This window comes from Cucurbita maxima, unplaced genomic scaffold (genome assembly GCF_002738345.1).
Source record: "Cucurbita maxima cultivar Rimu unplaced genomic scaffold, Cmax_1.0 Cma_Scf00007, whole genome shotgun sequence".
Lineage (NCBI taxonomy): Eukaryota > Viridiplantae > Streptophyta > Magnoliopsida > Cucurbitales > Cucurbitaceae > Cucurbita > Cucurbita maxima.
In genome coordinates, this window is record NW_019272023.1 from 214,376 (window position 1) to 230,620 (window position 16,245).

General features: G+C 38.0%; 4 protein-coding genes across 5 annotated transcripts in view; 1 reads left to right on the forward strand and 3 right to left on the reverse strand.

Annotated features, from left to right (window-relative positions):
• Positions 1–1,711, reverse strand: part of LOC111481965 (receptor-like protein 12) — a 3,834-nt gene extending 2,123 nt beyond the window's left edge. Inside the window, exons 1-2 of the mRNA XM_023127590.1 lie at positions 1,234–1,711; positions 9–913 (exon numbers count right to left, since the gene is read on the reverse strand). Of these exons, the coding sequence (XP_022983358.1) occupies positions 9–913; positions 1,234–1,711 (1,383 nt within the window). The remainder of the gene's footprint in view (positions 1–8; positions 914–1,233) is intronic.
• An 809-nt stretch (positions 1,712–2,520) lies between these two features.
• Positions 2,521–5,565, reverse strand: LOC111482096 (pyruvate decarboxylase 1). Of its 2 annotated transcripts, XM_023127749.1 has the most exons (7): positions 4,913–5,565; positions 4,663–4,826; positions 3,834–4,484; positions 3,618–3,735; positions 3,358–3,546; positions 3,193–3,270; positions 2,521–2,659 (listed from the first exon to the last, which is right to left on the reverse strand). In XM_023127749.1, the coding sequence occupies exons 1-7, from the start codon at positions 5,435–5,437 to the stop codon at positions 2,627–2,629; spliced, it is 1,758 nt and encodes a 585-aa protein (XP_022983517.1). In that variant the 5' UTR covers positions 5,438–5,565; the 3' UTR covers positions 2,521–2,626. The 2 variants fall into 2 exon arrangements, with proteins under 2 accessions (XP_022983517.1, XP_022983516.1); XM_023127748.1 differs by lacking the exon at positions 2,521–2,659 and having other exon boundaries at positions 2,903–3,270; positions 4,913–5,563.
• A 1,937-nt stretch (positions 5,566–7,502) lies between these two features.
• Positions 7,503–10,443, reverse strand: LOC111482142 (dnaJ protein ERDJ3A). The gene is made up of 7 exons (XM_023127813.1): positions 10,241–10,443; positions 9,976–10,031; positions 9,806–9,879; positions 9,034–9,545; positions 8,607–8,948; positions 8,111–8,464; positions 7,503–8,002 (listed from the first exon to the last, which is right to left on the reverse strand). Exons 1-7 carry the CDS (start codon positions 10,328–10,330, stop codon positions 7,715–7,717), a joined length of 1,716 nt encoding a protein of 571 aa, XP_022983581.1. The 5' UTR covers positions 10,331–10,443; the 3' UTR covers positions 7,503–7,714.
• An 889-nt stretch (positions 10,444–11,332) lies between these two features.
• On the forward strand, positions 11,333–14,393 carry LOC111481550 (mitochondrial succinate-fumarate transporter 1-like). The gene is made up of 2 exons (XM_023127026.1): positions 11,333–11,986; positions 13,617–14,393. The coding sequence occupies exons 1-2, from the start codon at positions 11,573–11,575 to the stop codon at positions 14,151–14,153; spliced, it is 951 nt and encodes a 316-aa protein (XP_022982794.1). The 5' UTR covers positions 11,333–11,572; the 3' UTR covers positions 14,154–14,393.
• Positions 14,394–16,245: the final 1,852 nt, after the last annotated feature.

Below are 16,245 nucleotides of genomic sequence, written 5' to 3' on the forward strand. Positions count from 1 at the left end.
TAAAGAGCTCTAAGTTGCCCGACTTCTATAGGTATCTGCCCATCGAAGGAATTGCAGGAGAAGTCGATGGATGTGTAGACTGTTAGAGTTTTTTGGAGCTCCACGTCTAGACCTTTGCTCGTAATAGTTACTGTGTCTTGATAGTTCACAGAACTGAATTTGAAGAAACTAAAACGAAGGTGAATAGCTCTTGACTTGCTATAATCTTCCTCATTCACCATTGCTTTCCATTTTACTATGCTCTTCCCAGAAATACTGCCATTGAAGTTGTTTCGAGATATGTCCACAATTTGCAGGCTCTCCCAGCTGCCATTGCTCTCCTGACATCCAAACCTCCCATGAAATTTGTTCGAGCGAAGAACAAGTACCCGCAAAGTGGATATGTTCTTCAATGGGCATGGAAAGATGTCTTGTATCTGATTATTCCCAATGTCCAAAACCTCCAAATGACGGCAATTGGATAAAGATTTCGGTAACTCCCCTTCAATGCTGTTTCCACTTAGATCAAGAGTCCTCAGACTGCAAGTAACTGGAAATGTATTAGGAATGGAGCCATTCAAGGCGTTTCCTCTAAGGTTTAGTACCACAAGATTATCAGTCCTCTGAGTTAGACATTGGGGAAACATGCCACGCAAGTTATTACTAGACAAATCCAGGACTTGAAGACTTGTAGCATTGCATATGGACTCCGGAATACTTCCTTCAAAAGAATTTCTCGACAGAGACAAGAAAACTGTAGACGCGAGGTAGTTTCCAACCGCAGGTGGAATAACAGAACTGAAACTGTTATTGGAGAAATCCAAATAGGAAGCAGATGGGGGGAAAACCGAGAGTGGCCCTTCAAATACGTTGGAATGAAGGTCAAGAAGATAGAGACGGGAAGAAAGATCGTTTGGAGATCCTTCAAAACCAGCTAGAGAGTTGCAAGAAAGATTTAATTGAGAAACAGTTCTGAGTACCCAAATCCAAAGAGGTTCTTTTCCTTGAAGTTCATTATCAGAGAGATCAAGAAGAGTTGAGCATTGGGCTTTCAAGAAGACGGGTGTTAAACGTAGAGTAGATCATATTTGTGTATACTAGATTGTTACCAAATATATGATTTACTGGTTTGTTACAAAATCTATGATTTAGAATGTAATATTCATTATACACATCTATAAATACATGAGGTCGTGACCTTAGGTCAGGTCATCGAGCCATTCAACCTAACAACGGGGAACTTTTTTAAGTTACAAGAAGCCAACTTCAGTGTGGTCATTTGAGGAAAGGAAGAACTTGTTATGTTGTTAAGCTGCTTGAACATGTCTAGATTCAATTTTCCTGTAAAATTGTTGAATGAAAGTGAGGGAATCTTAAGACCTCGAAGTTCAAAAAACGACGACGGGAATGGTCCCCCTAACTGATTGCTCTCCAAATCAAGGGTATTAAGTAAGAACGAGGACACGTCGGCGAGCTCATTCAAACTACCAGTAAATTGGTTGTAGCTGAGTTGAATCTTGTGGATTGCTGGAAGATGGAACAGAGATAAAGGAACATTTCCAGTGAGAGAATTGTTACGCAGGTCAAGGTTAACAAGATTGGAAAGCTCTTCCCATTCAGTGGAAAGCATGGAACCATTGAACCCATTACGAGCAAGCTTCAGAACTGTAAGATCCTTCAATAAGGATAAGGATGGGATTGGACCAACAAATCTGTTGCTCGAAAGATCCATATATGTGAGTTGTGTAAGCTTTTCGATAGAATTTGGGATGGACCCACCAAAGTTGCAACTCGTCAAGTCTAATCTGGTCAAGTTTTTAAAATATCCAATAGAATCTGGAAGTGACCCGGAGAAATTTGTGACACGAAGCGAAAGAACTTGAAGGGATCCATTGAATTGGAAATCTGGAAGAGAACCTTGCAGCAATAGATTCAGGGATAAGTCCAGAGTTTGAAGAGTTGATACCTGGAATATTCTTCGAGGGAATTCGTTGATACCTGGAATATTCTTCGAGGGAATTCTCCAAATAATCTTGAATTGCTAAAATCAAGACCGATAACACAGGCGTCATCACAGGTAACACCCTTCCAATTACAGTAATCGATACTTTCATTCCACTGAACCAGTTTCACGGACAAATCAGATTGGTATGTGAGATTATTCTTCAATTCGAGCCACAGGGACCGCTGATCCTCAGGGCATCGTCCAAACACCATATTAGTTTCAAATTGGAAGTAATATCGAACATATGGGTATGAAAAAGAGGCATGAAAGTAGCAGCAGCAGATTCGCCATTGGAATGGATAGCCGTATATGATGATTTGGTACGGGGAAAATTTTGAAGTTGCTTCGACGACCAGGCACATTGACCACAAGTTTGGGAGTTGTCTCGCTGCTAATTTTTTTTGAATTAGCATTTAAAAAGAGAGAAATGGATGGCGAACCCATATTAATTTTAAGTTCAAAGGGACATTAATTTTTGAATATTAGCATTTAATTAAAATAAAGAAAATCAAAGCGAAGAAAACTGGTCCTCTTAAGTTTTTTAATTTTAAGTTGAAAGGGACATTTTAATATAAACGAGAAAAACAGTCAGCTTTGCCTCCAGACAAACATTCCTCTCAGATTGTCGTGCTCTTCGAATCCTTAAACTTCAGCTTCTCCACGAACAACTGCAACCTGAGACATGAAATATTTATCAATCTTTTGTAAACTGTTTAATTAGTCAATTCTTCCTTCATCATATGTAACTGTCGTTTTTTTTAATTGTTTTCAATTAAGTATTATTATTAATATTATTTTATGTGTTCTGCAGTCGCGTCTTAACGTAGATTGAGTGTTTTAATTCTTGTACCGAACCAAACATCACGTGAGGAGCACGTGCTCAAGAGGGAATCCAAGAAAAGATTAATAGAGAACATAGAGCTCGGAAGATATTGCTCTGGATAAGAAAATGTTCGAAGGAATTTACACAACAAAATACTTGTTTTTTTCTTTTTCTAATACAATCTCAAATCAAACGCTTTTTTTTTCCGCTGAAGACGACACAATAACGAGGAAGCAAATTGCTGCAAAGTTGAAGAAGTTTTATTATTATCTTTTTCTTTTTTTTAGTTTGTTTACTGAGGATTGGGAGGGCGGCTGTTGGCAGCAGAGACTCTAGAGCCCCATTCCAATAGCTCTTTGCTAGTATCATCCTTGTGAGCGATTACCTCAATGAAACACAAGCTGTCCTCCTTGTCTCCTGTGGCTGTTCCAATGGCCTCAATAAGCTCTTCCTCGCATCGAACCTGCAACACCGAATCGTTCATAAAACACAGGATTCCTCCTATTCCTCCCCCGCAGATCTCAAACCAAAGAGTTCGATACCAACTTACCTTTGTCGTCCAACACTTCCCCTCCCCATTGTGGATTGCATCGACCAATGCCGTGTAGTTCCAGTTCTTGATCACATTGTAAGGCCCGTCGTGGATCTCGACTTCAATCGTGTAACCGCCATTGTTTATCAAGAATATGATGGTTTTCTGTCCGCAACGGATCATTGTCGATATGTCTTGTGCAGTCACCTGTGATGTGAAGCAGTACCGATTAACAACCAAAAGTCGTACTCGAAATGTTTGATCTAACCAATTTTTACCTGGAAGCTTCCATCACCAATACAGGCAATTACTCTCTTCTCTGGTACAGCCTGTGCATATCCAAGAGTGGCGCCAACTGACCAACCAATAGAACCATACTGCATTTGGAACTCATATCTGCAAACAAACAAACAAAAATAGGAAAATGAATAACCTTTTTTAGGATCTGAACATAACGGTTGATATCATTGTAAATTTGGCAAACAATGGCTTACCCGCATCCCTTTGGCAATTTAAGTTTCTGGCAATTAAACCAAGAGTCCCCCGTCTCAGCAATCACAGCCGTTTGACCACTGAGCATCTTCTGAATGTGTTGGAATAAAATATTGACTCTCAACGCTTCTTTGGGTTCTGATTTCAAAGGATGGCCTTCAGGAACAAAGATTCTATGGTAGTTTTCATATGCCGTGGTGTTTTTGTTAACACGTTTTGAAAGTGCTTGAAGGAAATCTTTCATTAGAACACAACCAAATGTGGGTCCGTTGCCGATGGTCACCCGATCGGGCTGCACAATAATGGCCTTCTCCCTTTTGAGTAAAAGAGAGTACCCAACAGAGCTGTAGTCATTGAAAATGGGTCCGGCAAACAAGTATGAATCAGCAGACTCCACAATCTCGGCACAGAAGGAGGTACTGACAGCGCCCCAGTAAGTTCCAATGAAATGAGGATGGTGCTCGGGGACAAGCCCTTTCGCTGATGGCATCACAGACAAGGCGTAGCCACAAGCATCAGCGAGCTCCACAAAAGCATCACAGCCCTTGGCAACTCGCAATTTAGGCCCACCAACAAGCACCGGCTTCACGGCCTTGTTCAAGAATTGTGCCGCCGCCTCCACTGCCGCCTCTAGCCCATGTGGATTGCTCACTCTGTTCCCATCACAGAAATCCATTCAATAATTTCAAAGCTAAGTTCCTCTTTAACATGCCATTATAAACTTAGGCCCCAAACTTCCCAGGAAATTTAATTATCTGATGTGAATGTGCGTCTAATAGCGTCTAATAAATTACAGAACAATTTATGCATTTATTCTTGAACAGAACTTACTTGGGAGAAAGCGAAAAGGGAACTGGATCACGGCTGAAGGTGGGGTGAGGAATCCCAGGCAAATTACAACCAATACTTATATAAACAGGCTTGCTTTCTTTCAAGGCAGTAGAAATGGCTGTATCAATCAACTCATGAGCATCTTCAAGATTATTCACAACAGCCTAAATAAAAACAAGAAATCGCCTCATTAATCAACAAAAATCTAGAACCAAAAAGGAAAGACATGCAATAAGATCTTGTGTAGTACCTGAAAGCATGTGACGGTTTGAAAGCATCGGAGCTCTTGGCTGAAATCAGGGAGGCCGATAGTGTGATGAAGGATTCTGTTAGTTCCATAGTCATTGGAGTTAGGGCCACCGACGATGCAAATGAGTGGCAAGTTCTCACTGTAGGCGCCGGCGATGGCATTCAGAACGCTAAGACCACCGACGGTGAACGTGACGACACACGCACCGACGCCGCGGGATCTGGCGTAGCCATCAGCGGCATATCCAGCATTAAGCTCGTTACAGCAGCCGATGTTGTTGAGCCCAGGCTCGGCGATTAAATGGTCGAGAAGCGTCAGGTTAAAATCGCCGGGAACGGAGAACACATCGGTGATACCGATTTGGACCAGGCGCCGCGCCAGGTGGCGGCCAAGTGTAGCCTCCGACGAGGTGACGACGGTGGAGGGGACGGAATTTTGGATGGTGCAAACAGAGCCGTTGGATGGGCAACAGACGGCATTGTTGGCGGGTTTGCAAGCATCGAGCGATCCGATTTTGGTGTCCATTGATTGAGGAATGGATGAGATTTGAGCGAAATATGAAATCTGGAAATTGGAGAACGGTGGTTTAGAACGATGAAATGGAGAGGAAATGAAGAGGGTTTATATATAAAGGGATGAAGTGGCGGTAATGGCGTGGGAGTTGCAGTGGGAGTGGTAAGAGGAAGCCATTTTTTCATTTTTCTTAAAAAAAAAAAAAAAAAAAAAAAAAAAAAAAAAAGAGAGAGAGAGAGCAAAACAAAAACGGTTTTGAAAAAGGTTATTTTTGGAGTGCGCTGATGTCTGTGGATTCTCGTGGGCTAGAATCCGTAATTATTGTGATCGGAGTTTGACGAGAAAATCAATTTCTCCCTCCCTTCCTTGTTTACTAACTTTTTTTTCCACACACGGGAGGTCGCTCTATTTCTATTTTTATTTTTATTTATTAATTTTAAAACAACATATAGAATGCTACATAAAATTGGAATTTTGTTTTTAATAAAAAATATTAAACATGTAATGGAACGGAATATAATAGAATCGGTATCTTATGTCGTTTTCTTGACTTTTAAAATATTCCTATTTCCTAAAATTCCAACCATTTAAGAATATTCAAAACCAGTTCGATTCATGACTCTAGAAATGTCCCTTTTAAGTTTCTCTTATGTTTCATGAAATTGATTTAAAATACAAAATGAAAAAATTGACACGTCAGAAAATATTTAAAATCGGCAAATGTTAGAACTAACTTTTGTTTATTATGGTGGGGCTCACCTTTAAGCACAACTTGTAAAGGTAGCTTTTATATTATATAAAATCCTAATACCGCACTAACACCCACTTGGCATATAAAGTGGACTCAAATTAACTTTTTTTTTTGATATATCAAGTTAACTCTTGCCGAATTAAATTAATTAACACATTTATTTTCAATTAAAATATGAAGTTGTCAAATTTTTAATCCATGTATTATTTAAAGAAAAAAAGAGTGAAATTAAGAGAAATATAAATATACCACATCAGCGTGAAACAACACGGCCAGGGTCCAACTGTATAATTCACGTTATGAGGATGTGAGGTGGGTAATTAAAAATAAAAAATAAAAAATAAATTTGTTTTAAAATGATTAAATAGCAAAATAAATGAAAACTGAAAACCAGGGGAAAAGACAGAAACAAAATGGCGGGTTTGAGAGTGGTAATTGCCAACTGGAAAGCCCCTTTTATTTCAGGAGTTGGGCGGTTTTGGGTAACCTGGTATTTGACTCGCTTTGCTTCTGCCTTGTACGGCCATGCTTGCCACGTCTCATGAACCAGCTGCGCCACTGTCACCCGCTAAAAAGTTCCAAATTTTTTAATTTTAATTTTGATTTTATTTTCTCTCTTATGGAAAAAGGAAGAAAAAACGGTGGCATCTTTTCAGGCGCTCAGTTAGACAGCTTTTATTGAATCTGGTATTTCCACTTTCTAATACCAAAAAATTAAATTAAAAAAAAAAAAAAAAGGAATATTCCATCACTTACCATTTCTTTCTTATCTTCTAAGACTTTTGAATTGTATTTTAAAAATGCAAATTAAATGCTCTCACTAAGTTAGAATCTTTTTTCTCCTGCAATCAACAATATTAGGAGTAGAGATTTGCTTTTGTTTTTTTTTTCCTAATTTTCGAAAAGAAAAATAATAAATGAAATTAGAACTTAATATTTTTGTACTGGTTTTGTATTTAGTTAATAAATTATAGAAAGTGTGAACACCGAAAACTTTTAAAGTAGTTTTGCAAGTGATCTGTACATGGGAAAGAGGTCGAAATCGAAAAGGACAAAAGGCAGTTGAGCATATTTATATTTTTCAAATACCAACGGAAGGAAGTGAGATGGGCGTCCCGTGACGAGCATGTGATATTCCTCTTTCTCATGCGAGGCCACATAATCCAAACGAACATCAAATTTGGGCTTTGGAATCTTCAGGAAAATTCTTGGCCCATGGGCCTTGCGTGCTTTAGAATTACCCAGCTCCAGTCAACTAAAGCCCAAAAACAAGTTGGCCCATTCTCCAAGGTGTAAGAGTCTATAACAAATAATAGAGCCCAAATACAAGAAATATTAAATTATATTATTTACTCGGGGGTTAATGTTTTTTTTTTTTTTTAACACAAAAGATTTTCTGCCCACAAATGCAGGTGGCAAACATTGATGTAGGCACCCTCAATAGCTATATACTCTTTTTTCTTTTACTTCATTCTAACTATATTCATAAAATGTACATAAGACCGCAAGAATTGAGTACATTTGTTGATGGCAGACCTTCACTTCAAGACAGGTTTCTGGCGGGTCTTGGTGAATGTAATGTCCCCATTAAGTACTGAGCCGATAAATTTTTCTACCTCTTCTTCTGTCATTTCACCCAAATGTGCTGCAAATTTCTCCTTTCGACGTTTGTATGCGATCAGTATTTGATCAGATGGTTTAAATCCAGCACTGTCAAATGCTTTAAGAAACGATGGTTGCTTTGCTGCATCTACAAGAGAATAGGATATGGACTCCTTAGAGCCAGGCGCAGAGATCTGACGCCTTGACAATGTCTTCTGAGACACCTGAAACATTAAATCAAGAGGGACAGAAAATGTAAGGTATAGCATAGCAGCAATCAACAAGCCAAAGTGCAGCGGCTTGAGACAAAACGTAAATGCGAGTGCTCTCACCATGTTTAGGATCATTTCCAATTTATTCCTTGCTTTAGAAGATTTGAAGGCACCAATAACACAAACAGGAGTGTTCTTCCCACAGATAGAATCAAAGTTGGACTCTGTCAATAGAGGGATCTGATTCTGTGCAGAATCAGATTGTGTTTTAGAGGCTGGCTTTGACGCTGCCTTCCTGTTCTTTTTCTCGAAACCATTAAGTAAATAACTGAGATCATCAATGGCAGATCTCAAATCTTTCACATTGATCCCTGTTCTAAGAATGTGCCTCTCCCCATTTGATAGCCAACCCACTATAGCTGGAAGGGCATCGACTCCTAACTTCTTTATTGTAGGATCTGAAACATCCGTGACCTATGCAATAAAATAAAAAGAAATCTGCTATCAGAGTATGAAAATGATGAACCTCCACAGAGATAACCCACCTAATTATGCAACGGATACTGATAGCCTCATACAAGAATGAGATAATCAAGCAAGCTCAGTAATAATATACCTCTGCATCATAGAAACGGAACTGCTTGTTATACATCCCACTAAGGACCCGCCAGATAACAGGTGTATCCTTTTTGGTTGACAGAAGCATTAAAGTGGGTAATCTTCCTCCATTGTTGGAAGAGAAGTCAAATTGCCTCAAATCGACCCGTCGTGAGAACCTTGGAAGATGCTCTTGACAAAAACTTCTCAAATTCTTCACAGCAACGTCCCCACTGTACTCTACCAAAGAACCATCGGTGCTTTTTATGTATGAATAGACAAATATTCTAGGAGTCCGATGAGGATAAATGCCAAGGTCTTTGCAGAGAGAGGATTCTGATTCACAATCTATCCTTCCAGCCTGAATTGAAAGGTCAAACAGAAGATGAGAACTGTGAAAAATCGCCATAACTATTTAATTTAGAAATATGATTACTTAATAGCACCTTTAAAGCTCCCTGCAACGAACTGGCAACATCCTCTATAATTGATTGAACATGATCAACTCCCTTCAGAGATGACGTGATGGGAAACAGAAGCCAAGTTACTCCCTGGCCCACAACTTCTTGCTTAAACACTTGTTTATTAACGACCTTGATGATTGAGGAACTCTTAGATCCAGATTGGGCCTTAAAGTGGCTACCAAAATTACCCTCATCCTTAAAGCCTCCTCCAAAAAAATTGGAAAATATATCCTCCATACCAAAGCCGAAGGGATTTGAACCACCACTCGGTCCACCAAAGGAAAATGAGAAAGACTGTGAACCTCCTTGTCCACCAGTACCCTGCCACTGTGGCTTGAAGTTCTGCTGATCCTGTCTTCTTCCTTCGTTTGTAAAGAATGTATGTCCACCACCTTGATCCCCTGAATAGCCAGGGCCAAAGCCAGGGCTACCTTTTTCATCGCCATACAAATCAAAATTTTTTCTCTTCTCTTCATCTGATAAAATTTCATATGCTGAAGAATGGAGAAGTAAGGTCAATTGTGGTGGAAAACTAGGCATATTTAGACATGTTGGTTTAGTAGTACTTTAACATGATATCAATTCAGGGCAGCATTATTTTTCTTCTCCAATGTTGAACTTCATGACTCAAATTAAGTACACCCTATTCAACCAAAACTCATCCCACAAATCGAAATGACAGGGAAAAGAGATTAACTGCAGTAGAAAAGCCCTGGCGAAAAGATACAATGGTTGATCGAAGCAAGTAACATACCGTTATTGATTTCTTCAAACTTATGTTGTGCGCTTTTTTTCTTATTCTTATCTGGATGATACTGAAGAGAAAGCCTGCCAATGATTAATAAATTCCACCATGAGCTACACAACCAAAAGAAGTTGAATCAAATGGAACAAGAACATAAATTTTGGAGGGAAGTTAAATACTTGTGGAAAGCTTTCTGAATTTCCCGCTGACTCGCATTCCTCTCAACTCCAAGAACCTGAAAACAATTTCAGAAAACGCAACGATGATGAGCCATTCTATAACACCACCACAAACTTCCATACTCCGTAACAAAACGCATGTAAATTTCTCAAGTTATAAACAATTAGGAGGAAATCAAGCCGAACATCAACATAATAAAATGACGATAAACAAAAAATGGCAAAATGTATCAATGAGAGAAAAACTCCGAACAATCTTCGTTACCTTATAAGGGTCCATGGTTTTGGCCTCCGACAACAGGAAAAGGAACAAAGACGCCATAATGAGAATGAATGGCGAAAGACAAATCTCCATGTTCAGATCCAGCCGAGTTTCTGCAACTGATGATTTCGTAAACTGGAATTTGGTAATTGGGAGATGGTAAAATGGAGGGAGAGACGAAGCGACGGGTGAGAAATGATATAGGTTCTTCCTCGATCAGAAAGAAATAGAAAAATCCGGAGCCTTCGATTTTTAGCGAATCAGTAAATATGCTTACGTGGCAGCTCAAAATCATACCACGAAAGCTGACCAATGAGAATCGAGAATTAGCGCATGTCACAACAAATTCACGGTTATTCATCTAGTTTTGCTGTTATTTAAAATGGGCTGGCCCAAGTATTTTGCCGTCTGGACTCCATATTGGGCCGTCTGGTTGATCCCAGAGTCTAGCCTTTTGGATTGAATCCAAAAGGTTTGGGTTTGTTTTGGATGAATTAAAACAGATATAAATTAGGATATCTCGCTTTCACTCCATTTTATCCTTTCGCCAGAGCAACTAGGATACCCAGGTTTGATTCTTGGCAACGAAATTTTCACTCCATTTTATCCTTTCGTCAGGGCGGTTAGGATACCCAGGTTCGATTCTCGACAACGAAATTTTTTTCGTTTTTTTAATTAAACTGAATATTTTTAATAAAAATGAACTCTTTACGTACCCATTTTATCCTTCACATTTTAATATAATACCTATTTTACCCTCAAATTTAATAGTGGTATATTAACAGAATTATGATCTTACTATATATGAAAGGGCTACCAGGGGAGATTATTTACGTACCCTTTTACCCTTCACGTTTATACTATATAAATATTTTACCCTAGATTTTAATAATTGGTATTAATAGCTAATTTCAAATTATCTCCGATAGTGGACAGGTCACATAGACTTTAAAAATATTACAAAAAAGTTAATAAACATTAAAAAAAAATTATAGAAATAAATAGTTATTATTTGTTTTTTTTTAAATTATAATTTCCCCCTTCGCATATTTTATTATTCTAAATTTGAATGGAACCAAATTCTTCTGATTTGATGTCTAATGTTGAATCACGTGGACAACCTGTAATAAAAGAACAAGCAACGTTTTCCCTGGCGCCATTAGCGTCGTAACTACAAGCTTCATCAATTCCTCATTCGTGGTGCTGTATTCACCGAGAGCTTAAGCAAAGCATCAAGCATAAAAGACCCAAATGGTGGTCGAACTTCAGTAACAACACAACGAGAGGAAGGTGGACGAGCAAAGAACAACGATTCTGGGTTTCAAGACCGAGAAAATGGAGAACCAGGAAGCTCGTCGGTCGACTACGGAACAGAGATCGAAGAAATCGATTCCTCCATACATGAAGGCGATCTCTGGTTCTCTCGGAGGGGTGATGGAGGCCTGTTGTCTACAGCCGATTGATGTTATCAAGACTAGGTTGCAGCTCGATCGGACCGGGGCTTACAAGGGGATTGTCCACTGTGGAGCCACGGTTACGCAAACGGAAGGAGTTTGGGCTCTTTGGAAGGGATTGACTCCGTTCGCTACTCACCTGACCTTGAAATATGCGCTTCGCATGGGGTCCAATGCAGTGCTTCAGTCCGCGTTTAAGGATTCGGAGACTGGAAAGCTTAGCAATCACGCTCGTCTGGTTTCTGGATTCGGTGCCGGGGTTTTGGAGGCTCTCGTCATTGTTACTCCATTTGAGGTCAGTTTGCATCTCTCTCTCTCTCTCTCTCAATGTCAAATAATCTGCTGCAATTCAACTTTCAACTCCATATTCGACGGATTTGGTTATGGAGTCATGATTATTTATCTTTTTTAGACTATTGAATTCGAGATTATCTCCTGAGGAAGGACGCCTAACCAGTTAATTTTCCCCAAGATGGGAGGTTATGAAATTTATTTGTAGAATTATAAATTGGTAATCGTTATGTCTGAATGTTGGTCTCTAGGTTTAGTTGAGGCCACTGGTTCTCTTTAACAATCGGAAACCTTGTCGTGGACGATGGTTGGCGCCGACAGGACTGATAATATAATATAAACACATTTTGCTGATTCATTAATGGCGGTGTACTTTATCAATTTTAAACGCTCATGCTTTGTTTTCAACGGAAAACTTGGGTTTCATTAATGGCGAAACCAGATTCCAAATAAGGCGCTGGCATTGCTTTTTTCGGATGAGTAGGATAAATATAATATATTACTTGCTTGTTGGTTGGTTGGGACTGGTGATGGACAGTGTTTGGCCCTTTTAACATTACGAAAATGAATTAATTAGTTTTCATTAGGGTCAGAGGACTCTGTTATTCTTTGTGCTCTTTTCGCATTTTAGTATATTCTATATAACAATGATTGAGCCTTTTTACATTTAGAAATTTCACGTTTCTAAGTTCACAACATTAAAAAAGATTATTATCATAGTCAAAGTCATAGAAAGACAGAATAGGTATATAGTTGGACGAAGTTTGATTTGGACTGTAGAAACTCTGTCCACTTCATTTACTCCACCAAACACCATTTGTAGGTTGATTCTTTTTTATGAGATCTTTAATATGAGCATTTATTCTTACATTTTTTAATTTACGGTAACAAAATTATTACAAGAAAAAAAACTATAGTGAGAACCTTTTAAGAGTTGTTACTCAAGCATGTTCTAGCTTTTAGAAAACATCAGCTTCTTCACCATTTTCAACGTTGCTTTCATTTGGGTTTATTTAGCAGCTGAATTAGGGTAGGGGAGAATGCTAAATGGAAAGTCATCAATGTTATTGGGATTGCAACCAAAATCTCACATTTCAATTTTAAAAGAAGGGATTTGATTGGTATGATCTATGGATTAATCTAATATGCATTACAAAGGATTAAAAATAAAAAATAAATAAATATCTGAAACGAACCAATGTTACAAATTTGATAGGGAAGGGGAAGATCTAGGTTTTATAAGTGGTAGACAACTATTTTTACTAGAATGAGACTTTTGGGGTAAAACTAAAAGTAAAGTCATGTGGACTTTTCAGAGTCAATTTACAGAAGGTCTGATGTAGCTAATAAAAGATGTTGGGGAGTTAGATTCAAGTTCAAAGGTTTGAATTAGAAGAAAAGTTTGACTCAGAGAATGAAATATTTATTTTCTTGCTTTTTCTTGATACACTGCAACTGTGCTGGTCATTTAAACAGATTTTTCCTGGTCAATTATGTAATAAGGTGTAAGCGTTTTGGCCTGAGTTGATTTGTTTTGTCAGTTTGTTTAGCTTCAACTTGCACCCTATTTATGTATGTTCAATAGGAAAAAGTGTGGGATGACTGACATATTGGTGCGGATATTGCTGGTGTAGGTGGTGAAAATTAGATTGCAGCAGCAGAAAGGACTGAGTCCTGATCTCCTTAAGTACAAGGGTCCAGTGCACTGTGCTCGAATGATTATTCGAGAAGAAGGCCTTCTAGGGCTTTGGGCAGGTGCTGTTCCAACTGTTATGCGGAATGGTACAAACCAGGCTGCCATGTTTACTGCTAAGAATGCTTTTGATGTTGTTCTTTGGAACAGACATGAAGGGGATGGAAAAGTCCTTCAGCCATGGCAGTCAATGGTATCGGGATTCCTAGCAGGCACAGCAGGCCCTTTATGCACTGGTCCTTTTGATGTTGTGAAAACTAGGTTAATGGCCCAGAGCCGAGGCACAGGTGAACTTAAGTACAAAGGCATGTTCCATGCTATCAGAACTATATACGCAGAGGAGGGACTTTTTACTTTATGGAAAGGGCTGCTGCCCCGACTCATGAGGATTCCACCAGGGCAGGCCATTGTGTGGGCTGTGGCCGATCAATTTATTGGCTTGTATGAGAAGAGTCATCTTCACGATGCTCCCATATGAATACTAGGAACATTTTTGGCTTGCTTTATTATAAAGTCCACAGCAGACCAAGTGATGGTCTTTTAGCGTCTCTTATTGCATGCATACCTTCATTTTTCTACAACTGTTTCAGCCACCATCCAAATAACCATGAAGTTTTTCGCACCTCATGTCTTAAAATAGATCACATGGGAAAGTATTATAATTTATAGACTGTTAGAAATTTCAGTGGTGTTTACTTTGTGACAGCCCATTAGCCTCTGATTAGAGCATATTCTTTAGTTACAATTCTTGAATTCTTTGGTAGTATCAAGACTTCTTGTTGGTGGATGTTGTTTTGCAATCAATGACATAATTCCTTGTAGCATTGTAACAGGTAAACATTGTTATCAAAAGGTCTTGGATAGTAAGAAAAGAGAACTTCATTGACTTCGTTGAAAGATGCTGCCTCTGTATACACATAGGCTATGTCAATGAGTTTGGTTGGTAACACACAATTTTCAGTGAACCAACTATTTGTTTTTCAGAGTGGACTGCAGGGCTCTGATTTTGCGACAAATGGATGGATCTATTGCTATTACTGGTATGATGAATTCAAGTATTTATTTGAAGAATTTTTTTAATATAATGTTGTTAGGCTTCGATCCAGCTGATGAGAGGTGGAATGGGTAAATATATGTTCGGCTCAAATATACTTATGTTAAGTTAAATGATACCTTTCTTCATTCATATTCTCTTCCTCTAACCCACGTACACACACAGATTATTCCTTCAATATGGTTAATGCAACAGTTTTTGGTTTCATGATGCGTAAATGGGCATGATCAAGAGGGAAATATGTTTTTTTTGTTCGTGAGATGTTGATCATTTGATGTGAGATTTTCAGTTTGTTTAATTTTACAGAGACATTGAAGAATTTCGTTTCATGTGTAGAGTGCAGGATAGAGATGGTAGATTGATATTGGAGGAGGCTAGGGAGAAGGGAGAATTATGTGCCAAACTGGCTTCTACACTACTTTTGGATTTGGAGTGTGAGATTTTTTTTTGTATTTTCTTTCATTTTTTTTTTTTTTTTGTTTTTATCGAGAGTATATCATTAACGAGTTGAGTGGTGCTCACCTTTCTGAAATATGTATTTACTATTTTTTAGTTTCTAATAAATATTTTACAGAATTTCTTCAATAACTTTCCACATTTCTATTTTATCCCTTCTGTTTATGCTTGAGACATATTTTAGGGTAAGAATAAAGGACAAAAAACAAACTTTTTTTTTTTTTTAACAATGTTTTAGTTAAAATCGTTGAAGAATATAGAATTTAGGAGGAAATAGTTAAAAATACAGAGTACATTGAAACCAACCCATTAGAACACTTAATTTCTTGTTTAAAAAAAAAATGAAATAAAAAAGAAAGATAACAGGTATTGAGACCATTTTTCTATTACCCAAGCTTGGAAATGTAATGTGTAGCTTATTATTTATTTTTTCTTTAGCCAAAGTGTATTATAGGGGTTGCCTAAATTCGTGTCGTTCGAACACAAACGATTATCGATCAAATATTTATGGTGTAATTACAAAATATTTATACTATCATCTTTTTCTGTATCATAGGAATCAAATAATAAATCTCTTATAATTATTTATAATTATTGTAATGCGTGTTTTCAAATAAAATTAATAATTTTATCTAGAACAAAAAAAAACTACTGAGCAAACCAAGTCATATTGATGATAGTGACGATATCGACGGTGACCTTGATACGGAGTTGGAGCTTCTAACTACGATGAATGCGCCGCTAGCTATGAATATGTCGGAAATAGATCGATTTTATATCACCCTTCAATTCGAACTAGCAAAAGCAATGTCTCCTTGCATAATATAGATACCATACATTCATGTTCTGGATGTGAATGAGTCGATTTTCCTATCCCTTGGTCTATTAGTGAACTATCTCTCCAGAGATTGTGAAAGAGGTTCGAAATAAAATGACAAGTACGGATAAAATAAAAGAGATACCATATGTGACGTTATTAATATTAATTAATATATTTATTTTACTCCATAAATAAATATATTAATTAACTTTGAAAGGGTTGATGATTTGGGTTACTAAA

Excerpts from the sequence above, each read along its gene's own strand:
- LOC111482096 (XM_023127748.1), bottom strand. The coding sequence starts at position 5,437 with ATGGACACCAAAATCGGATCGCTCGATGCTTGCAAACCCGCCAACAAT. Across the intron at positions 4,485-4,662 it reads CCCTTTTCGCTTTCTCCCAA|AGTGAGCAATCCACATGGGC; the intron begins GTAAGTTCTGTT and ends TGATGGGAACAG. Across the intron at positions 3,736-3,833 it reads AAATTGCCAAAGGGATGCGG|ATATGAGTTCCAAATGCAGT; the intron begins GTAAGCCATTGT and ends GTTTGTTTGCAG.
- LOC111482142 (XM_023127813.1), bottom strand. The coding sequence starts at position 10,330 with ATGGAGATTTGTCTTTCGCCATTCATTCTCATTATGGCGTCTTTGTTC. Across the intron at positions 9,546-9,805 it reads GTTTGAAGAAATCAATAACG|CATATGAAATTTTATCAGAT; the intron begins GTATGTTACTTG and ends TCCATTCTTCAG. Across the intron at positions 8,003-8,110 it reads TGGAAATGATCCTAAACATG|GTGTCTCAGAAGACATTGTC; the intron begins GTGAGAGCACTC and ends TTAATGTTTCAG.
- LOC111481550 (XM_023127026.1), top strand. The coding sequence starts at position 11,573 with ATGGAGAACCAGGAAGCTCGTCGGTCGACTACGGAACAGAGATCGAAG. Across the intron at positions 11,987-13,616 it reads TCATTGTTACTCCATTTGAG|GTGGTGAAAATTAGATTGCA; the intron begins GTCAGTTTGCAT and ends TTGCTGGTGTAG.